This window comes from Bufo bufo, chromosome 4, assembly GCF_905171765.1.
Source record: "Bufo bufo chromosome 4, aBufBuf1.1, whole genome shotgun sequence".
Classification (NCBI taxonomy): domain Eukaryota; kingdom Metazoa; phylum Chordata; class Amphibia; order Anura; family Bufonidae; genus Bufo; species Bufo bufo.
In genome coordinates this window covers 101,857,406-101,881,405 of record NC_053392.1, presented here as the reverse complement: position 1 = coordinate 101,881,405, position 24,000 = coordinate 101,857,406, and the positions used below count along the sequence as shown (strand labels likewise).

The following is a 24,000-nucleotide window of genomic DNA, read 5'->3' as shown; positions in this document are numbered from 1 at the left end:
AAAAAAAAAAAAAAATAGAACACGTTCTATTTTTTTGAGGTGCGGAGGCACGGAGAGAAACCCCACGGAAGCACTCTGTAGTGCCTCCGTGCCTCCATTCTGCATTGCTTCTTCCGGACCCATTCAAATGAATGGGCCCGCATTCGTGATACGGTGTGCACACAGCCGGTGTCCATATATTGCGGTCCCGCTGCTTGCAGGCTGCAAAACGGGCATGAGGCCTTGTTTAAATGTTTCAGTACCCCTCGTCACATTTTATATTTCATGGTTTTCACACTTTTTCCACAATGATAAATTCTGAACTTGAACAGTCGGGGTGCATTAGAGGGGTCACCTCATAAGAATATGCCGGTTTTACATACCCTATTAGCCAATGGGAACTATCTGTAGTATAAAAAACTGCTAGAATTACGGAAGCTCCTTCAATCTGATCTCTACGGAAACGTTCATTTCATTTTGGGGGCATCTAAACTTTTGCAAAAGAGTCAACATTTTGGAATCCCGATCAAAAATCTTTGAAATCAGTTTTTGTCCCACTTAAAAGGTTGATACAATATGCCATAGATGTCTGATAGGTGCCGGCAGGGGTCGGACTATGTTTTTTCCAGAAGAGTAAGGCCTCTTTCACACGACCGTATGGCTTTTTCAGTGTTTTGCGGTCTCTTTTAAACGGATCCGTTGTTCCGTTTTTTGTTTCAGTTGTGTTTCCGTTTCGTTTTTCCGTATGGCATATACAGTAATTTCCAGGGCTGTGGAGTCAGAGTCGAGGAGTCGGAGTCGGGGGAAATTTTGGGTACCTGGAGTCGGAGTCGGCAAACAATGCACCGACTCCGACTAAATTTAGATTGGAATAAAAAAAAAAAAAAAGCAAGTTTAAATGTCCCAATTCACAAAAAGTTATAATTAATGACTTCTCTACTGTAAGAATAAAGACCAATGCATGCAGTGCCTCACGTAACCGCAAAACTAACACGTTAAGTGACCGTGAAGAAGCATACTTTTCATGTGCTTCACTATATGGCACGCAACGCACAATTAGGAGCTGCAATACTTATACTTTCCATAGTGTTGTGTTCTGCTTTTACAGGGAACGCAACGCCCATGGTTAACCTAGCCTCTCACTGATAAGGGATTAAATAAATATGTTTTTTGCAGGACTAGAGACACTTGTATAAGTGAAGGGAATGGAGGGCCAATAGTTCAAGACTGAAGCTGTAAACCATTGGAAAAACTGCTGTCATTCAGCTAAGGCTATAAAAACTTGTAAACTCTGATTGTTAGCTTAAACTTTAAACATGACTATGGGATTCTCCTAGGGAAATCATGTTTTAGAATAAATGCCCCTTCCTGGATCCTCCTTTGTTTTCATTGTGTTTGTCTTTTGCTTAAACTGTGCAATACAGTAGACTGTTGGCTTCCCAGCCAGTAGTCCTGTGGTAGGTTGCGTTTCTTTCCCTCAAGGAATGTATAAAATACATTCGCATATTAATACAGAGGAGTCTGAGTCGGAAGTACATAAAACTGAGGAGTCGGAGTCGGAACATTTATCTACCGACTCCACAGCCCTGGTAATTTCATAGAAAAAAAAAATTGGGCTGGGCATAACATTTTCAATAGATGGTTCCGCAAAAAACAGAACGGATACGGAAGACATACGGATGCATTTCTGTATGCATTCCGTTTTTTTGCCGACCCATTGACTTTAATGGAGCCACGGAACGTGATTTGCGGCCAAATATAGGACATGTTCTATCTTTCAACGGAACGGAAAAACGGAAATCATACGAAACACATTCCGTTTTTTTGCGGAACCATTGAAATGAATGGTTCCGTATACGGAACGCAAAAAACGGCCCGCAAAACGGAAAAAAAAAAAAAAAACGGTTGTGGGAAAGAGGCCTAAAAGAGTATTTTTACCCGAGGAGGAGTATGAAAGTTACAGTAATTCAAATACATAGGCCTGCACTCGCTCACATCTGCGGTGGAGCCTCTGGTGCAGATTCTGTCGAAAGACCAGACAAAAAAAAGTCTTATATGCAGCACTTTTTTGTCTGGTAAAAAGACAGATCCCGAACGGAAACTGAACGGACCCCATCATAGTCGGCGGAGTCTGCCCAGCTTCTTCCCTGTCAACTCTGCAGGATGGAAAAACGTGCCACACAACGCTTTGCCATCCTGCATGGAACTCCATAGTGACGGATGCCACAGTATGGCTTTTGTCTGAGGCGTCCATTATTGTATATGTTTTTTGTGTACGTTGAACGTATCATTAAATAAGTCCAGTCCAATATAGTGGAATTAACCCTGTACTTTATCACTTGGCTATAATAGCCTGCCTGCATTTACTACACACTACGCTACATGCATCAGTGTGTGTGGTGCAGTGTGTGGTGCATGTAGTGCAGTGTATGATGATCACACACTGCCGTCACCTCTGAGGAGTCCTTTTCAGCTCCTCTGCCTCCATGCTTGACGGGGGCCTTGTCCAACACGCCCGCTCTCATTACAGTAGAAACTCCGGGGAGCCGGCCCCTCCTCCTATCATCTCCTGCCGGCTTCCCCTTCTGCTCGGCGCTGTATCGCTCCGGCGGCTGCCCAAACCAACCAATAGTAAAGCTCCTTACTGTATAGAACTTTGCTATTGGTCATTTCAGGCACAGGCAGCATCGCTGCGCTGTCCGTGCCGTTCACAGCGCTGATGAATGTGGGGGAAAAGTCATTACGCCTTAGACTTTTTCCAGGGAGTAATATTGCCTAAACAGGCGTCCAAAATGCTTGTACAGGCGTTATTGCGACCTCTGGGTGCCGGTCTCACCTACCGAGCCGGCACTATTTTTGGATGTCTTATAGCAGTAAATGGAGAAAGCTGCGCATGAGCAGCATCCTCTCCATTCACAGAGGGGTCTTGTAGTTGACATGGCAGGGGGTCCCAGAAGTGGGACTGCACCTATTGGACATTTATGGCATACACTGCCGATACGCCATAAATGTCCACAATGGACAACCCTAAAAAATAAAATAAAACTGTCTTAGCTGCTCATAGCAACCAATCAGATTCCACCTTTCATTTTTCAGAGCTCCCTTGGAAAATGAAAGATGGAATCTGATTGGTTGCTATGGGCAGCTAAAACTGTTTTCCTTTACACCAGTTTTGATAAGTCTCCCCCAATTGTCTCTGACTAATGACATAATATCATTTTGATCACAGCAAATACGCCCAATTCAGTGCAAAATCTTGTTTTGCCTTTACACCAGTTTTGATAATTCTCCCCTACTGTCTTAATACACATTTTTGGAGATCAGCCAATGTTCTCTTATGTCTACTGGTCCACTCCTCTCATTAATATCTGTGATAATACAAGGAAAAATCTAAATTACCATGGTGTCAGCTTGTGATCTCCTATTGCTGTGACATAAAAGGATATGGAGACACGCGTCTTAGACCGTCCATGAAAGGTTTAGGAATAATGACAGCAGTATGATCTTCTCATATTGACGTGATCAGAGATAAACTTCATGAATGGGAATTACCCAACAATGCCTCATTTATTGTGCGGCTCCATAGATGCAGTGTACTTGTTGTACGGTGTCATCTTCAGATTTCACTAATTATAAACTGTATGACAAAATGGCCTTCAGTCCAAGATCTGAAGTTTGAATAATCTGTATCTATATATGCCTGCATGCAAATCTGGAACCTCAAAAGGTAATGAGACATGTATTGTTCAAGCACTTAAAGGATTTTTTCTGGGGCTTAAATATGGATGACCTATCCTTAAAGGGGTTGTTCACCTGCAGGTACTTCAGGCAGCCAGACCTGTGGAGGGGTGCATACATAACCACCCCAACCGCTGGATTCCCCACCAACGCTGCCTTGCTCCAGTTCCTGTAGGTCTACATCCTGTGTGATTGCGGTAATGACTGGTTGTAATGGTCACATGACCCATGTCAAACAGGATATAGACACCAGGCCTGAAGTGATGCAGTGGGGAGCAAAGGAGCCGAAACCCAGCAGAGGTGAGTGGGTAGGTATGCTCCTCTCTGGAGGTCTGGCCACATATGGAGGGGGGGGGGGGCCCTCCAGGTGAACAACCCTTTTAATATAGGTTAGCAGTAGGGATCGACCGATTATCGGTTTTACCGATATTATCGGCTGATATTCAGGATTTTGAACGTTATCGGCATCGGCATCTATTTTGCTGATATTCTGATAACGTATTGGGAACACAGATTGCACTGCTCTCAGCGCTCTCCGTGTTCCCTCAGCAGCACAGGGGAGAAGGATGCAGTGTCTCCCTCCCCCCTGTGCTGCCACCAATGAGAGGAGAGGAGACAAGAGGAGGGGAGGGGCTGTGGCCACCGCTCCACCAACGAAGATAAGTCTTTCATTAATTCACATACAGGAGGCGGGAGCTGGCTGCAGAATCACATAGCCGGCTCCCGACCTCTATGAGCGGTAGCTGCGATCTGCGGTAGTTAACCCCTCAGGTCGATCCCTAGTTATCCACCAGTCAGCTGCTTGAAGAAGATGTAGCGCTTGCCCAATTGCTGAGGCCTCTTCATAGTACACCAAGCATAGCGCTGTACAGTGGATAGGTAGCTCACTTGAATGGGACTGAGCTGCAGAAAGGCCATGTGAGCGATCCACGAACTTGACAGGCCTGAAGAAGAGACCTCAATGTTCACCAAAGAGCCCTTCACCTTCAAACTACTGAGCATTTGTAGGCTACGTTCAGATCCCCATCAGAGATAACCCAGCTGCCCGATTCGACATAAACGCCGTCTGTTGGCTGGACAAAAACTGCTGCATGCGACGATATTTGATGCCAGAAAGCGGCCGGATCACTGCCAGACCTCAGTACAGTCAATAGGGATCCAGCAATGCCAGATTCAGTGAAATCTGCTGCCAAAGATGTGAACGTGGCCTTACAGACTCATCTTTTGCATGAAGTGATCTCGCCCAGGCCGCAGGGTTCATTCACATACACTTTTTCAGCATTTTAAAATGCATGTTAAAAAAAACAACATAACACAAATGCCCCCAAAGAAACCAACCAAAGATGGTGACCAGGAGCTTTCTCCAGCAATCTACAACCCCAAAAAAAATGTCCTGCTTCAAATGTCATCCATCCATAAATCCAGTCTCAATGTTCCTCTACTATTTCACTAGCATTCCCTACATTATTTGGTTGTCACAAAGATTCTTGAATGCACATTTAACACTGACTGTATATCTCTATGGTATATTCTTATAAGATAGGGCCGGGGGCTATCCATAGTATTCAGTATATTGGGCAGACTAGATGGGCCAAATGGTTCTTATCTGCCGACACATTCTATGTTTCTATAAGACAAAGGGGCAGATTTACCATACCTTCAAAAAGACCCAAAATAGGGCTTTTGCAACTTTTTGCAAACGCTTGAGCACAAATTTTGTGACTTTTTGCAGTTGCACATCACTCACTCCAGTTTTAAAGTAGGAGTGGAAAAGTTGGTGTGGTTTTTATTTATGTTAACGAGTTTCACTCCAGATTTATCATTTTTTTTAAAGTTGCAATCTCACTCCAGGAGTAGAGTGGAGTAGGAAAACTGGAGGAGCTTTTCTAGACAAAAGTGTTAGGTTTAAGGCCTCATGCACATGACAGTTCCGTTTTTTGCGGTCCTCAAACCGCGGATCCGCAAAAAAATGGAAGCCACCAGTGTGCCTTCCGCAATTTGCGGAACGGGCGGCCCATTGTAGACATGCGTATTCTGGTCCGCAAAATGGACACAACTGCCACAACTGCCGTTTGAAGCGCCGCCCAGCTCATCAATATTCACTTCGCTGGGCGGCTACTCTGAAGCGCTGCTCTGAACTGTGCCCGGCGCATGCGCATAAAGCAGAGGCTGCATCGGCCTCTGAGAATCAGACTGTGCGCAGGCGCGATGCGATCCCGGCCAGTGAGGGTGCCGGGCGCATGCGCTGAAGATGGCCGGGGACACTAGTAGCCGCCCAGCGAAGTGAATATTGATGAGCTGGGCAGCGCTTCAAACAGCAGTTGTGGCGAGGCTGGCTGGGCGCAAGTTGAGATGAAACGCCGCCCCTTGGGCAGATTGAACACGATTCAAGCAAGTTATAAAACGTCATTTTACTGTATTTATAAAGGTGGACAGGGGGGATACTTAGATGATTCTCATACACTTTATAAGACCTGTACTGTCATATATATACCTAAATATGCTTTTTGGGCCTGTCAGTGTCCCTTTAAGGACTTGGCAATTTTTTGCAAATCTGACCAGTGTTACTTTAAGTGCTGATAACTTTAAAACGCTTTGACTTATCCAGGCCATTCTGAGATAGTTTTTTCGTCACATATTGTACTTCATGACACTGGTAAAATGAAGTAAAAAAAAAAAATTTTTGCATAAAAAAATACCTAATTTACCAATAATTTGGAAAAATTGGAAAATTTCAAAGTTTCAGTTTCTCTACTTCTGTAATACATAGTAATACCCCCAAAAATTGTGATGACTTTACATTCCCCATATGTCTACTTCATGTTTGAATTATTTTGGGAATGATATTTTATTTTTTGGGGATGTTACAAGGCTTAGAAGTTTAGAAGCAAATCTTGAAATGTTTCCGAAATTTACAAAAACCCAATTTTTAGGGACCACTACAGCTCTGAAGTCACTTTGCGAGTCTTACATAATAGAAACCACCCAAAAATGACCACATTTAATAAACTACACCCCTCAAGGTATTCAAAACTGATTTTACAAACTTTGTTAACCCTTTAGGTGTTGCACAAGAGTTATTGGCAAATGGGGATGAAATTTAAGAATTTCATTTTTTTGCCTAATTTTCAATTTTAACCCATTTTTTCCACTAACAAAGCAAGGTTAACAGCCAAACAAGACTGTATCTTTATTGCCCTGACTCTGCCGTTTACAGAAACACCCCATATGTGGCCGTAAACTGCTGTACGGCCACACAGCGGGGCGTAGAGTGAAAGGTGCGCTGTTTGGTTTTTGGAAGGCAGATTTTCCTGGACTGGTTTATTTACACCATGTCCCATTTGAAGCCCCCCTGATGCACCCCTAGAGTAGAAACACCAGTAAAGTGACCCCACTTAAGAAACGACACCCCTCAAGGTATTCAAAACTGATTTTACAAACTTTGTTAACCCTTTAGGTGTTGCACAAAATTTTATGGAAAATAGAGCTATAATTTCACTTTTTTGGCAGATCTTCCATTTTAATATTTTTTCCAGTTACAAAGCAAGGGTTAACAGCCAAACAAAACTCATTATTTATGGCCCTGATTCTGTAGTTTACAGAAACACCCCATATGTGGTCGTAAACTGCTGTACGGGCACACAGCAGGGCGCAGAAGGAAAGAAAAGCCATACGGTTTTTGGAAGGCAGATTTTGCTGGACCGGTTTTTTGACACCATGTCCCATTTGAAGCCCCCCTGATGCACCCCTAGAGTAGAAACTCCAAAAAAGTGACCCCATTTTAGAAACTACGGGATAGGGTGGCAGTATTGTTGGTACTAGTTTAGGGTACATATGATTTTTGGTTGCTCTATATTACACTTTGTGCAGCAAGGTAACAAGAAATAGCTTTTTTGGCACCGTTTTTTTTGTTATTTACAACATTCATCTGACAGGTTAGATCATGTGGTAATTTTATAGAGCAGGTTGTCACAGACAGTGATACCTAATATGTATTTTTTTTATTTATGTAAGTTTTACACAATGATTTCATTTTTAAAACAAAAAGTTTTAGTGTCTACAAGAGCCATAGTTTTTTCAGTTTTTGGGCGATTATCTTAAGTAGGGTCTCATTTTTTGCGGGATGAGATGACGGTTTGATTGGCACTATTTTGGGGTGCATATGACTTTTTGATCACTTGCTATTACACTTTTTGTGACGCAAGATGACAAAAAATGGCTTTTTTTTTTTTTTTTTTTTACGGTGGTCACCTGAGGGGTTAGGTCATGTGATATTTTTATAGAGCCGGTCGATACGGAGATACCTAATATGTATACAATTTTTTTTATTTATGTAAGTTTTACACAATGATTTCATTTTTGAAAAAAAAAAAAAATCATGTTTTAGTGTTTCCATAGTCTAAGAGCTATAGTTTTTTCAGTTTTTGGGCGATTATCTTGGGTAGGGTATGATTTTTGCGGGATGAGATGACGGTTTGATTGTTACAATTTTGGCCTACATGCGACTTTTTTGATCACTTTTATTACCTTTTTTGGGAAGTAAGGTGGGCAAAATTTCAATTTCATCATAGTTTTTTATTTTTTATTTTTATGGCGTTCACCATTCGGGTAAAGTAACATGACCATTTTATAGATCAGGTCGTTACGGACGCGGCGTTACCAAACATGTGTAGGGAATTATTTTTTTCATTTTTAATCAGTGATAAATGTGTTTTTTGATTTTTACTTTTTTTTTGACCCAGACCCACTTGGTTCTTGAAGATCCAGTGGGTCTGATGTCTGTATAATACAGTACAATATATAGTGTTTTGTACAGTATTTCTTACACTTGGTCTGAACAGATCTATGCCTTTAGCACAATCTGTTCAGCACCATGGACAGCAGGATGCCTGAGAAGGCATCCTGTTGCCATGGGAACCTTTCCCGTCTGCTCAGTAGTGGCCAGAACTGCGCAGACGGGGAAGGAGGGGGGCTGTCTGGGGACTGTCTCCCTCTCCATCGGGGGGGCTGCAAAGGCACAGCAGCCCCCCGATGGGAGAGGGAGGGAGGTCCCTGAGCTGTTAACCTTTTCCATACAGCGGTCCGTACGGACCGCGGTATGGAAAGGGTTAAACGGCTGACATTGCATCACAGATGTCAGCCGTTTATACCAGGGTGTCAGCAATGTGCTGACACCCTGGTATACCCACTAGCCACCAACGATTATTCAAGGGGGAGGCGGGCTGGGGATCGCGATCCCGCCTGCCCCACCACCTGAAACACCCCCCCTGCACCTCCCACCGGGATAAAATCATTCAGGGCTTCAAGGGGGGTGAAACATATGTATTTTCGGAATATTAAAGTCTCTGATCCGATCAGAAACTACAGAAAGCGCAGCAAACCGCAGGTCTGAATTGACCTGCGGTTTGTTGCGATCGCCAACATGGGGGGGGGTCACGGGACCCCCCCACGCATTTAGCCGAGGTGCCTGCTCAATGATTTGAGCAGGCACCTTGTTCCGATCACAGCCGGCCAGGTGGCAGTGATCGGAACAACACATGACGTACTGGTACGTCATGGGTCCTTAAGGACTCGGGAAACATGCCGTACCGGTACGTCATGCGTCCCTAAGGGGTTAAAGGGGTTGTCCAACTAAAAATATTCTACAGTTTTCTAACCAGCACCTGGATCTTAATACTTTTGTAATTGCATGTAATTAAAAATTTTGCATAGCCACCGAGTTATTCAATAAAATGCATCTGCATAGCGCTACCTGCTGTTTGTTTTTTTCTTATTTCTTTGACCACACAGATGGCCGCACATGCTCAGTTTCATCCTTCAGCTGCCTCCTGAGTTGTGATAGGGAGAACATGGACACGCCCCCTGAGCTGCAGCAGGAAAGACACTCCCCTTGAGCTGTCAGGTTGATATAAATCTAGCAGAGCAAAGAAAAGAGTATTACACTCACCGGTAATCCGGTTTCCTGGAAGTCTCCATGACACCAAGTCCTGAGATTGACTTCCTTCTGATTGGACAGGAAAAACACAGAGGTTAAAACCCCCACCCCCCTCCTCACATCACCAGTGTATTTTAACGAAGAACCCCAGGATGAAAGGATAATAGCTAATAGCAGAAAAAAAGGGTGGGATATATGTGGTGTCATGGAGACTTCCAGGAAACCGGATTACCGGTGAGTGTAATACTCTTTTCCCCAGTCGTCTCCATGACACCAAGTCCTGAGACAATATCAAAGATACAATTAGGGGGGGGGACGACTGCAGACAGGACCTTACGTCCAAATCTTAGGTCATCATTAGCAGCTACATCTAGTCTGTAGTGTTTAGTGAAAGTATGAACTCTTTTCCATGTTGCTGCCCTGCAAATCTGTTGTAAGGAGGCTGAGGCTTTTTCCGCCCAGGAGGCAGCCATGCCTCTCGTAGAATGTGCCTTTAGGGAAGCAGGGACGTCTTTTCCCTGAGCTTTATATGCTTCAGAAATTGCCATCTTAATCCATCTGGAGATGGAACTTTTTGCCGCTTTCTTCCCTTTGTTAGGACCTGAAAATTGGACAAACAGATTTTTTGTCTATTCTCCAAAGACTGGTAGCTTCCAGGTACTTTAAGACCGCTCTCCGGACATGTAATGTGTGGTAAGTGGTTTCCTGATCATTTTTCGGATCGTCACAGAACGAAGGGAGAACAATGTCCTGAGACCTATGGAAGGTCGAGACTACCTTGGGGAGGAAAGTCGGATCTAATTTGAAAATTAATTTGTCCTCAAATATTGCAAGGAATGGTTCTTGGATGGACAAGGCCTGCAGCTCACAGACCCTTCTGGCTGAGGTTATTGCCACCAAAAAAATAGTTTTAATGGTAAGCCATCTGATGTGAATAGAGTCCAGAGGTTCGAATGGATCGGAGGTTAGACCCCCTAGTACCGTATTAAGGTTCCATGGTGGCACCATGTTTCTAACCGTAGGTCTGATCCTATCTGCTGCCTTAAGGAATCTGGATATCCAGGGATGTTCCGTTAGCTTGGTATTATACAGGGCTCCTAAAGCCGATACCTGGACCCTAAGGGTATTGGGGGATAGACCTAAAACTAGCCCTTCTTGAAGAAAATCCAGGATTAGTGAGACGTTGGCTCTAAACTGGTTGAAGGAGGTTCCGGACCAGTCCGCAAATTTCTTCCATATTTTTTGGTACTTGTCGTTGGTACTCTGCTTCCTGCTAAGAAGTAAGGTGTTTACTACTTTTTTTGATAAACCAAAGTTTAATAAGTTTGATTCTTCAGAATCCAGGCTGTTAACTTTAGTATTTTCAGGTCTGGGTGAGTGATGGGCCCCTGACTTAGAAGGTCCGGCCTCTGAGGTAGAAGGAGAGGAGCTTCCACGCTGAGGGCTTTCAAGAGGGAGAACCAACTTCTCTTGGGCCAGAAGGGGGTTATCAGGATTAGTGTACAATTTTGTTTTAGGAACTTCTGTAACACTCTGGGGATAAGCGGAAATGGGGGGAAAGCGTAGACTAAGTTTGTAGTCCAACTCTGGTTGAAGGCGTCTACTGCCCGAGGATGATCCCTGGGGTTGAGGGAGAAGAACTGGTTTAGCTGATGATTTCTCCTGGACGCAAACAGGTCTATTGTCGGCCTGCCCCATTTCTTTGTGATTAAGTGGAAGGTTTCTGGAGCTAACCTCCATTCCCCTGGGTCTAGTCTGTGCCGGCTTAGGTAATCGGCCTGAATGTTTAAAACTCCCTTCAGATGAACCGCTGAAAGAGATTGGATGTTGCCTTCTGCCCAGGAAAAGATTTTGTTTGCCAGGTTCTGTAGCAGGCGATGCCTTGTGCCTCCCTGGTGTTGGAAGAAGGCCACGGCTGTAGCGTTGTCCGAGTAGACTAGGACGTGACGACCCTCTGCCAGCTGACTCGTGTGTTTCAGTGCTTCCCACACTGCCCTCAGCTCCTTGAAATTTGAGGATTGCTGACTCACGTAGTTCCCCCATGTTCCCTGGTAGGAGTTTCCCTGGACGACCGCTCCCCAACCGTGGAGGCTGGCGTCTGTTGTGATGAGTAGAGGGAGATCTTGTGCCCAGAAAATCCCATTTTCTAGGTTGGATTTGCTGAGCCACCAAGTTAGTGATTTTTTGGTCTCTGCATCCAAGAATATTTTTCTTTCTAGGGTTAGTTGCGATCTGTTCCATTTGTCTAAGACGAGCTTCTGGAGTGGTCTTAGATGGAACTGTGCCCAGGCTACTGCTGGAATGCAAGAAAACCGACTTCCTAACACCTTCATGGCCTGTCTTATTGAACAGAATTTCTCCTTCTTGAACTTCCTCAAAGCTGTTTGAAGTTTTACTATCTTTTGAGGTGGCAAAAAGGATCTTTGGGAGACTGTGTCTAAAGTTATGCCCAGAAAAACCTTCCGTTTGGATGGGATTAAATCTGATTTTTCCCAATTGATGAGCCAACCTAGGTTCTGTAGATGATCCAGGACTAACCCGAGATGGATTTCCATGGTCTCTATGTTGTCTGCCACTACCAGTAGGTCGTCCATATAGGGGATCACACAAATTGCCTTTTCTCTCAAGGTTGTCAAGGCTTCCGCCATTATTTTGGTGAAAACCCTTGGGGCAGACGAGATCCCGAAGGGGAGACACCTGAACTGGAAATGCTGAATGTTTCCCTCCAATTCTATCGCGAACCTTAGGAACTCCCTTGACGACTTGTGAATTGGGACGTGATAATAGGCGTCGCTTAAATCTATTGTGGCCATCACTGCATCCTTCTTTAAGAGCTTCACTGCTGACTTCAGGGTCTCCATTTTGAATTTTGATATCTTACATATTTGTTTAGATGTTTCAGATTTATAATTACCCTGGATTTCCCGTTTGGTTTCTTTATAATAAAGAGGCGGGAATAGAATCCCAGTCCTGTCTGATTTTTTGGAACGGGCTCTATGGCGGCCAAGGTTAACAGGTTTTTTATGTCGTAGTTTGAGATGGGGAAGGGTAGTGATCACATATTTCTGTGGAGGGGAAGAGAGAAGATCTATCAGATAACCCTCTTGTATAATACTTAAAATCCACCGGCTGTTTGTTACGTGCTCCCAAGATCTTAGAAAGGAGCTGAGTCTTCCCCCCACTGGTATGGCGTCATTGTTTGCTGTTGGATGAGGAGGCTTCAGCCCGATTTGGGTTGAAGAGGAAACTTCTCCCCCTGCCTCCCTTCGCATAGCTCCACCTCCCAGTCTTCCCTTTATCTTTTTTATTCTCGGGCTGAAAAAAATCGGTCACGAAAGGGCTGCCTTTTTTGTTTATATCTTTCCTCTGGAAACCCCCTTTTTTTATTTGTCGCGTTGTCTAGGATTTTGTCTAAATCTTCTCCGAAAACGTACTGACCGTGGAAGGGGAGTGCGATTAATTTATTTTTAGATGTGATATCTCCTGACCACGCTTTAAGCCATAGTGCCCTTCTCGCTGTATTTGAGAGAACAGCTGTACGGGCGGATAGTTTAACTGATTCAGCTGCTGCATCTGCTAGAAAGGAGGTTGCCATCTTTAATAGAGGCAAGCTCTCTAGAATTTGATCCCGTGGTGTCTTATTGACCAGATGTATCTCCAGCTGGTCTAGCCAAAGGTTTAGTGTTCTGGCCACACATGTAGAGGCAACGCCTGGTTTAAGAAGGGCCGCCGTAGTCTCAGAGGTCTTTCGCAAGAGACTCTCCGCTTTCCTGTCTAGAGGATCTTTCAACTGTGCTGAGTCTTCAAACGGCAGGGCCGTATGTTTTGCTACCTTGGCCACTGGCGCATCTACTTTTGGAATGGACTCCCAATCCGTACAGTCCTCTTGGCTAAAGGGGTAGCGCCTCTTAATTCCCCTTGGGATAAAGGATCCTTTATCCGGTTTTTCCCATTCTGACCGAATTAATTTTTGGACACTATCAGGGACTGGAAAAACCGCCTTCTTCCTTTCACCTAGACCCCCAAAAATGTCTTGCTGGGTAGACTTAGGAGCTTTAGGCATCTCCATCTGAATGGTGGCCCTGATAAGTTCATCAATATCTTCAGGATTGAACAGGAAGCGCTTATATTCATCCTCTTCGTCTGAAGACACCGGGTGTTTTTGCACAGATTCGGAGTCTGAGACCGCCAGCCCCTCAGAGTCGGAATCCAGGATAAGTGATTTAACACTACGGGAGTCCTGAGTGGGGGGAACTTTGGGGGGAGTAGGTTCTCTGGCAGTTAAGGCTAGCTGAACCTCTTCTTTTACCACTTTTCTAATGTCTTCAATTAAACCAGAAGACTCAGCCTTGATGACACTGGCGGTACATTCTTTACACAGGGGCTTGGATCCAGTGTTAGACAATCTTTTGCAGCAAATACCACATTTTCTAGTTTTTTTAGCTGCAGAAGCCGAATCCTTTTCTCCCTGAAATGGTAAGGGAGGAAAGGATGAGCAGACTGAACCGACCATACAAAGCATGTGCCTGAGAACAGGTTAATCACTGTCCCAGGGTTTGATGCAGGCTCGGTTCCAGAGCCCGGCGTGAGGGGGGTGCTCATCCTGACTCCCGACCGCTCCAGAGATGCTTCACCAAATGTGAGAGCCGCGCTATGCAGGGCGCCGTTACACAGGTCCTGAGCGTTTTTATAGCGTCTCCATGGGCTTCTCAGGATTCAGGACCTGTGGCGCATGTGGATGACGTCAGCGCGCTTAGCTCCGCCCCCGGCGTCTGACGTCATTCGCCTGCCGGCCGGAAGGGGCACATCACAGTGCCGATCCACCGTGTTCCTCCGGGACCGCCGCAGAGGGAATCTTCGCAGGGGCACTACCTATGCGCCCGAGCCCAGGCCTAACCGAACGGAGGAGGGAGAGCTGCACTGCAGATCCGACCTCGGCCTGCAGATGAATAATAACTCCAGGTGAGCCCAAACGAGCTCCGTGCACCTCTCCTGCTTCCTATCCTGATGGGACAGGAAAAACACTGGTGATGTGAGGAGGGGGTGGGGGTTTTAACCTCTGTGTTTTTCCTGTCCAATCAGAAGGAAGTCAATCTCAGGACTTGGTGTCATGGAGACGACTGGGGAATGGGGAGATCTCTGGATCCATGTGAGGTACAGGTATAGCTAATGTAAAAAATGAAAATCAGACATGTGAGGAGAACCCCTTTAAAGAAGTTCTTTGCTGTTTATAATCTCTACTTGTTAGGGCTCACGCAAACAAAAGTATTTTTCCCATGTCCATTTACTTTTTTTTTTAGCAGCCCGTATGCGGAATCATTCAATTCAATGGGGCAGCAAAAAAAAAAAACGGAAATGACTCTGGATGTCCGCATTCAGGACAAGAATAGGACTGTTCTATTATGGGCCAAATGTTCCGTAGCGCAAAATGTGGAATGCACACGACCGGTATACGCAATTTGTGGACCGCAAAACAACAACGTTCGTGTGCATGAGCCCTTAGAAGGGTTCTGCTGATCAAAGTGCCCCCCTCCTGGGACTCCCAGGAATCAGCTGTCACCTGTATTCAATTTCCCTGAATTTCCCTGCAGCTCCCCCGCAGGGAGAAATGAAGCATTACACTGTGCTCATTCTGCATAATGCAGGACAGGTCCTCCAGAGTGAAAGGCGGACAAGCCCTTTGATACAGAGTCAAAGAGAAAACAAGGCTCAAACATGTCCTCAGGAGTTTTGAAGGAAAAGCCTGAACTGGTACCAGCAGTTTTCTTTATCTCATGCCCCGACTCCCCCACCTTGATGTGAATAACAACTTCTCCATTGATATTTATTAAAAGTTGCCTACCGAGCCAGCGCTGCACTCCCCGGTCAAATGATGCTCCTGACACTTCCTGGATCACGTGCATGTGATCTTGGCCCGGGTACAACCCAAAATTAATGTGTCACAATGAATGAGCATAGAATACTATCCCCTCCCCTAATGCATGATATCAGCAGTCAGCGCCTGAGGCTGCCTGGCTGTGCAAACACAATTGGACTGCTTAGGGGGCGGGACAGTACTCTATACCCCGATAGTGCTAGCGCATGCGCTGTGGTGATGGAGCGCAGGGGACAGGCCTTTAACATGTAGTCAATGATGAATGACAATCATTGTGGGTTGTAGCCGGGCTAGGATCACGTGTACAATGTACGGCAAGTGATCCAGAAATCATTTGACCGAGGAGTTCAGCGCTGACCTGGTTAGCAACTTTTAATAATTATCAATGGAAAAGTTGTTAGTCGCATCGGGTGAGGGGGAAGGGCACGAAATAATTTTTTTTTTTAATTCTCGGAATACCCCTTTAAAATCTCCACCAACCTGAGCTCCATACACTAGGGATATGCAGCTAACGTCTAGACAATCTGAGTCTAGTCCCAATCGTGTAGTGCATTCTTGACATTCACAAGGATTTGGTTCGACAAGGTGAACTGGTTTTTGTTCACACGATCTTCTACACAATAACATGCTCATCCTGTATGGTAGCTGTAAGGGGTGTGATACGTTGTGGATGAAGACATCACAACCAAGTACTAGTGAGCATTTGGAAATACGGACAACTGCATGAAGCATATTAAAGAGGTCTACACCATTTTGGGATTTCATGATATTTAAGAGCTAGGTCCACCTTAGCAATCAATAAAGTCCCACCTTTGCAACCAATAACTTTATTATTTGTCCAATGCATCTAAAACCCACTTTGCAATACGCCTTGATTCAAAATTCCAAGAGCCTATGGAGATGTATGCATCTCCATGGTAACAGACTACAAACAAACCCTGTGTAGTCTGATCCTGCAGTCATACTCTCTAGCGAAAAAAAAAAAAAAAAGGAGAAATGTTTTAAAAGTGTTGTTTCATACACCAGTAAGATGCACCAAATGAAGGTGCAGGCCTCTAAACAGGGTCGGAGCATCTTCTTGCTGTCCGTGATCCAGTACAGCAAATCTACGCCAGCTATGAGCCATCTCTAGCGTAAATTATAGTCAATCTGTCGAGGCGTGGGAGAACCTGCCCACTTTTTTAAAAATAATTTTTCCACATGTTTGAATGTCTACGTGACAATCAACTGTAGATGATAAAGACACTGAAGATCAACCCCAGAAAGCTGGAGTTTTTCTGAGATGTAGCTGATATCGGAATTTCCAGAGAATTTCCTCCGCAAGTTCTCCGAGGACAGGTTTGACTTCTCCTCACTTTGAGAGCCAGAATATTCATTATATTGTAGATACAAGAAAGCCCTGAGGGGATGATTTACTGTCGCAGATAGCATTTGACAGGTTGGCTTTAACAAGTGGTCTTAGATACAGAACGCTAGAACATGTCCGTTCAAGCTTCTGGATGGACAAGAGCAGAAGTCACGTGTGCCGTGTCTACACCATGACACTTTAGAAAAGGTCACCTCAGCATCCGTCCTATCACATCAATCTAATTCTGCTCCTTCCTATTATTTTGGAGATCAGAGACGATACTTTCCAGGATTCAAGACCATGTAGAAGAATACAGAACCTCAGCGAAGTCAGTACCAAACGACGCACAACCCCATGGTTACTAATATTCGACATTAAAGGGGTTCTCCGGGAATTATGAAAATACTTAAATATTACTTAATATACATATTTTCTCAAATACCTTTCATTATTTATAATGGCTTGTTTTGTCTAGGGAGCAATCAGGGGAAACAAAATGGCCGCCGTCCTATTAGTTCACACAAAACCTGTCCTAATCACACATGAGGACAAGTTACTTTACAACACTGAGGTAAAGAGCGGCCTCAGCCTCCTCTCTACTTGTCAGTGATCATGATCCTGAATACAGATGATAAGAACTTTAGCTGAATCTCTGGGGAATTTAGTTCATGAGGAGACATGAAGTACAGACAGGACAGGCTGTGGTGATGGAGACTGTAAACAAGTGCTGCTGCTTATTATCCACACCCCACAATCCAGAGATTCACCTGTATTCAGGATTATGATACCTGACAAGCAGGGCAGAGAGGAGGATGAGGTAGCACTATGGCTCATTGTGGTGAAGTAACTTGACCTGCTGTGTGATTAGGACAGGTTTTGTGTGTACTGATAGGACGGCGGCCATTTTATTTCTCCTAACAATTGCTCCCTAGACACAACGCGCCATTATAACTAATAAAGGTATTTGTGAGTATATTTATTATAAAATAATATTTAAGTATTTTCATTTTTTTAATTCCTGGAGAACCCCTTTAACCACTTAAGGACCACAGGTTTATACCCCCCTAAAGACCAGGCCCTTTTTTACAAATCGGCACTACACTACTTTCACCGTTTATTGCTCGGTCATGCAACTTACCACCCAAATGAATTTTACCTCCTTTTCTTCTCACTAATAGAGCTTTCATTTGGTGGTATTTCATTGCTGCTGACATTTTTACTTTTTTTGTTATTAATCGAAATTTAACGATTTTTTTGCAAAAAAATGACATTTTTCACTTTCAGTTGTAAAATTTTGCAAAAAAAACGAGATCCATATAGAAATTTTGCTCTAAATTTATAGTTCTACATGTCTTTGATAAAAAAAAAATGTTTGGGTAAAAAAAAAATGGTTTGGGTAAAAGTTATAGCGTTTACAAACTATGGTACAAAAATGTGAATTTCCGCTTTTTGAAGCAGCTCTGACTTTCTGAGCACCTGTCATGTTTCCTGAGGTTCTACAATGCCCAGACAGTACAAACACCCCACAAATGACCCCATTTCGGAAAGTACACACCCTAAGGTATTCGCTGATGGGCATAGTGAGTTCATAGAACTTTTTATTTTTTGTCACAAGTTAGCGGAAAATGATGATTTTTTTTTATTTATTTATTTTTCCTACAAAGTCTCATATTCCACTAACTTGTGACAAAAAATAAAAACTTCTATGAACTCACTATGCCCATCACGAAATACCTTGGGGTCTCTTCTTTCCAAAATGGGGTCACTTGTGGGGTAGTTATACTGCCCTGGCATTCTAGGGGCCCAAATGTGTGGTAAGGAGTTTGAAATCAAATTCTGTAAAAAATGACCTGTGAAATCCGAAAGGTGCTCTTTGGAATATGGGCCCCTTTGCCCACCTAGGCTGCAAAAAAGTGTCACACATCTGGTATCTCTGTATTCAGGAGAAGTTGAGGAATGTGTTTTGGGGTGTCTTTTTACATATACCCATGCTGGGTGAGATAAATATCTTGGTCAAATGCCAACTTTGTATAAAAAAATGGGAAAAGTTGTCTTTTGCCAAGATATTTCTCTCACCCAGCATGGGTATATGTAAAATGACACCCCAAAACACATTCCCCACCTTCTCCTGAGTACGGGGATACCAGATGTGTGACACTTTTTTGCAGCCTAGGTGGGCAAAGGGGCCCATATTCCAAAGAGCACCTTTCGGATTTCACTCGTCATTTTTTACAGAATTTGATTTCAAACTCCTTACCACACATTTGGGCCCCTAGAATGCCAGGGCAGTATAACTACCCCACAAGTGACCCCATTTTGGAAAGGAGACCCCAAGGTATTCGCTGATGGGCATAGTGAGTTCATGGAAGTTTTTATTTTTTGTCACAAGTTAGTGGAATATGAGACTTTGTATGAAAAAAAAAAAAAAAAAAAAAATCTGCATTTTCCACTAACTTGTGACAAAAAATAAAAAATTCTAGGAACTTGCCATGCCCCTCACGGAATACCTTGGGGTGTCTTCTTTCCAAAATGGGGTCACTTGTGGGGTAGTTATACTGCCCTGGCATTTTCCAGGGGCCCTAATGTGTGGTAAGTAGGTAAATGACCTGTGAAATCCTAAAGGTGCTCTTTGGAATATGGGCCCCTTTGCCCACCTAGGCTGCAAAAAAGTGTCACACATGTGGTATCGCCGTATTCAGGAGAAGTTGGGGAATGTGTTTTGGGGTGTCATTTTACATATACCCTTGCTGGGTGAGAGAAATATCTTGGCAAAAGACAACTTTTCCCATTTTTTTATACAAAGTTGGCATTTGACCAAGATATTTATCTCACCCAGCATGGGTATATGTAAAACGACACCCCAAAACACATTCCCCAACTTCTCCTGAGTACGGCGATACCAGATGTGTGACACTTTATTGCAGCCTAGATGCGCAAAGGTGCCCAAATTCCTTTTAGGAGGGCATTTTTAGACATTTGGATACCAGACTTCTTCTCACGCTTTGGGGCCCCTAGAATGCCAGGGCAGTATAAATACCCCACATGTGACCCCATTTCGGAAAGAAGACACCCCAAGGTATTCAATGAGGGGCATGGCGAGTTCATAGAAATTTTTTTTTTTTGGCACAAGTTAGCGGAAATTGATATTTTTAATTTTTTTCTCACAAAGTCTCCCGTTCCGCTAACTTGGGACAAAAATTTCAATCTTTCATGGACTCAATATGCCCCTCACGGAATACCTGGGGGTGTCTTCTTTCCGAAATGGGGTCACATGTGGGGTATTTATACTGCCCTGGCATTCTAGGGGCCCTAAAGCGTGAGAAGAAGTCTGGAATATAAATGTCTAAAAATTTTTACGCATTTGGTTTCCGTGAGGGGTATGGTGAGTTCATGTGAGATTTTATTTTTTGACACAAGTTAGTGGAATATGAGACTTTGTAAGAAAAAAAAATAATAATTCCGCTAACTTGGGCCAAAAAAATGTCTGAATGGAGCCTTACAGAGGGGTGATCAATGACAGGGGGGGTGATCAATGACAGGGGGGTGATCAGGGAGTCTATATGGGGTGATCACCACAGTCATTGATCATGCCCCTGTAAGGCTTCATTCAGACGTCCGGATGCGTTTTGCGGATCCGATCCATCTATCAGTGGATCCGTAAAAATCATGCGGACGTCTGAATGGAGCTTTACAGGGGGGTAATCAATGACAGGAGGGTAATCAATGACAGGGGGGTGATCAGGGAGTCTATATGGGGTGATAACCACAGTCATTGATCACGCCCGTGTAAGGCTTCATTCAGACGTCCGTATGCGTTTTGCGGATCCGATCCATCTATCAGTGCATCCGTAAAAATCATGCGGACATCTGAATGGAGCTTGACAGGGGGGTGATCAGGGAGTCTATATGGGGTGATCACCACAGTCATTGATCATGCCCCTGTAAGGCTTCATTCAGACGTCCGGATGCGTTTTGCGGATCCGATCCATCTATCAGTGGATCCGTAAAAATCATGCGGACGTCTGAATGGAGCTTTACAGGGGGGTAATCAATGACAGGAGGGTAATCAATGACAGGGGGGTGATCAGGGAGTCTATATGGGGTGATCACCACAGTCATTGATCACGCCCCTGTAAGGCTTCATTCAGACGTCCGGATGCGTTTTGCGGATCCGATCCATCTATCAGTGCATCCGTAAAAATCATGCGGACATCTGAATGGAGCTTTACAGGGGGGTAATCAATGACAGGGGGGTGATCACCACAGTCATTGATCATGCCCCTGTAAGGCTTCATTCAGACGTCCGGATGCGTTTTGCGGATCCGATCCATCTATCAGTGCATCCGTAAAAATCATGCGGACATCTGAATGGAGCTTTACAGGGGGGTAATCAATGACAGGGGGGTGATCACCACAGTCATTGATCATGCCCCTGTAAGGCTTCATTCAGACGTCCGTATGCGTTTTGCGGATCCGATCCATCTATCAGTGCATCCGTAAAAATCATGCGGACATCTGAATGGAGCTTTACAGGGGTGTGATCAATGACAGGGGTGTAATCAATGACAGGGGGGTGATCAGGGAGTCTATATGGGGTGATCACCACAATCATTGATCATGCCCCTGTAAGGCTTCATTCAGACGTCCGGATGCGTTTTGCGGATCCGATCCATCTATCAGTGGATCCGTAAAAATCATGCGGACGTCTGAATGGAGCTTTACAGGGGGGTGATCAATGACAGGGGGGTGATCAATGACAGGGGGGTGATCAGGGAGTCTATATGGGGTGATCAGGGATGATCAGGGGCTAATAAGGGGTTAATAAGTGACGGGGGGGGGGGGGGGTAGTGTACTGTAGTGGTGCTTGGTGCTACTTTACTGAGCTACCTGTGTCCTCTGGTGGTCGATCCAAACAAAGGGGACCACCAGAGGACCAGGTAGCAGGTATATTAGACGCTGTTATCAAAACAGCGTCTAATATACCTGTTAGGGGTTACAAAAAACACATCTCCAGCCTGCCAGCGAACGATCGCCGCTGGCAGGCTGGAGATCAACTCTCTTACCTTCCGTTCCTGTGAGCGCGCGCGCCTGTGTGCGCGCGTTCACAGGAAATCTCGGCTCACGCGAGATGACGCCTATTGGCGTTAGCGTAGCCTGGGGGAGCCGCCGCAATGACGCCTTTCGGCGTTACAGTTGCGGGAAGTGGTTAAAGGTGACGTTTTCAAATTGTGGAGGCCACATGTGTGTATGTGGGGGGAGGGGGGGCAAAAAGACAATGCTGCAGTTTTAACCACAAAACCACGGGCCATTAAAGGGGTTACCTGGACATATCCCCATCTTCACCCCTCCGGCCCCCTCACATGAGCACTGAAGCATTTCTTGTTTGTTTATATCTTCCGCCTAGCAGTGTTGCCGGTGATGTCAACAGCACTGATGGGTGGGCTTTAGCCTAGCTTACCCTATGGAGAGCCCAGTACGTCACCGGTTCTCCATAAAAAGACTTTGCCCTGCGCGATTCTTAAAATCTCATCCATCTTGCTGCTACTGTAAAACACTGCGCATCTGCCGGCAGAAAAAAAGTCCTGTACAGCCTCGTGAGCAGAGATCCAGTACTGTCTGACCCACACACAGCGGAATCGGCAGTCGGCACTGCAGAGTCTGATCTAAGGATGAGCGAATCCATTCTGAACTAAACTAAAGGGCTCATGCACACCAAAATGTTTTTCCCTGAGTCCGTTCCTTTTTTTCTTTTCTTTGCTGCCCGTATGTGGAACCATGATGTCAATGGGGCTGCAAAAAAACGGAAATGACTCGTGTGCATTCCGTGTCAGTATGGCCATTCCGCATTATGGAGAAGGATAGGACTGTTCTATTTGGGGGCGGCCGTCCTGTTCTGCAAAACGCAGAATGCATATGGCGGGTATCAGTGTTTTGTGGATCGCAAAACACGTATACGGTCGTGTTAGCCTATCTGATCCCAGACCAGGAGGCCAGCTCTTTCTGGGTAAATACCCTTTAACAGAGGTTATAGCTTGGCTGCCTGAGAGGCCTCGGTTGCCGTGCTGTTTCTACTTATGGAGGGCGCTGAATAAGCAAAAGAGTATCATATGCCTATCAAAAGAGTTCCTCTAGGTTTCTGGGGAAATGATATGAAACTTAGCACATCTTACGTCTGCTGGCATCAGATGGGCTTAGAAAAGCTAATATCTTTCTCAGAAGCCCAGAGGAGCATTGCCTGTCCTACCATACTCCACACATCTACTACGCATACTAGGCGCTCTCCGTAATAAGAAAGAGTACCAGAATGGAGGGGGCTCAGGATGGGATTTTTTAATTAGCTGTTGGACAACCCCTTTAAGAACAGACTCTACACAATAATGCATAATAAAAATAAAGGTAAAACCAGTTTTTCCTCCGTGGTCTTACAGGTGACCCATCACTCAGTATGCATTAGGACAGAATAGTCTTTTCATATCCATCTACATGACAGCTGGGTGACCACCTAGATCTCGCAGGAGTTGGCACCTGACACTGTGACACAAACCCCTTCCCCCAGACCTCCTGGACTGCTATGCTAATGCCATGGGATGGGTGAGCTCCTGTGCAGCCTGTACTCACTGGTCGCAGCCCTCGCTCCTCTCCGCGCTGCTTCCTCCTATGCCGCACCCGCATCCAGGTGAGCACAAGGAGAGGAGGGGCTTATACACCTGCCGCCACCACGTGACCCCCAGCTCCTGATTTACATGGTGCGAGCTTTGACAAGTCACGTGGTGCCAGCCCTGACAGCGCGGAGTGACGTCAGCTCCCAGTCAGGCGCTATGTGCGGACTAAGTGCCGTAAAGTGACGCACTTCCGGTAATGTGAGTCTTCTACTTCGTCTGCTGTGAGAGTGCGGGTAGAACGCACCGGGGACAGCGGAGAACGACATGGCGGCCGCCGGGGGCAAGTCCGTGCTGTTTGTGTGCCTTGGTGAGTTTGTGGCGGCTGTACTGCTGTCTTTTCTAGTGCTTTCTCTATGAAGATGATGGGAGTCTGTCACATCCTGGAGCTGCCCTTCCATCATTTTTTCATTATATCTGGCTGTGGGAAAGCTGGGTGACTACCAGTGTGCCTGCCTTTAGTTGA

The 24,000-nt window shown here is 45.0% G+C and overlaps 2 protein-coding genes across 3 annotated transcripts in view; one reads left to right on the top strand and one right to left on the bottom strand.

Annotated features, from left to right (window-relative positions):
* The window catches only part of SH3YL1 (SH3 and SYLF domain containing 1), a 160,285-nt gene extending 136,651 nt beyond the window's left edge, over positions 1-23,634 (bottom strand). Inside the window, exon 1 of the mRNA XM_040427589.1 lies at positions 23,494-23,634. Within this exon, the coding sequence (XP_040283523.1) occupies position 23,494 (1 nt within the window). The 5' untranslated portion in view covers positions 23,495-23,634. The remainder of the gene's footprint in view (positions 1-23,493) is intronic.
* A 33-nt stretch (positions 23,635-23,667) lies between these two features.
* ACP1 (acid phosphatase 1) overlaps positions 23,668-24,000 on the top strand; it is a 44,645-nt gene continuing 44,312 nt past the window's right edge. For both annotated transcript variants that reach the window (XM_040427592.1, XM_040427591.1), the window contains exon 1: positions 23,668-23,844. In XM_040427592.1, the coding sequence (XP_040283526.1) occupies positions 23,802-23,844 (43 nt within the window). In that variant the 5' untranslated portion in view covers positions 23,668-23,801. The remainder of the gene's footprint in view (positions 23,845-24,000) is intronic.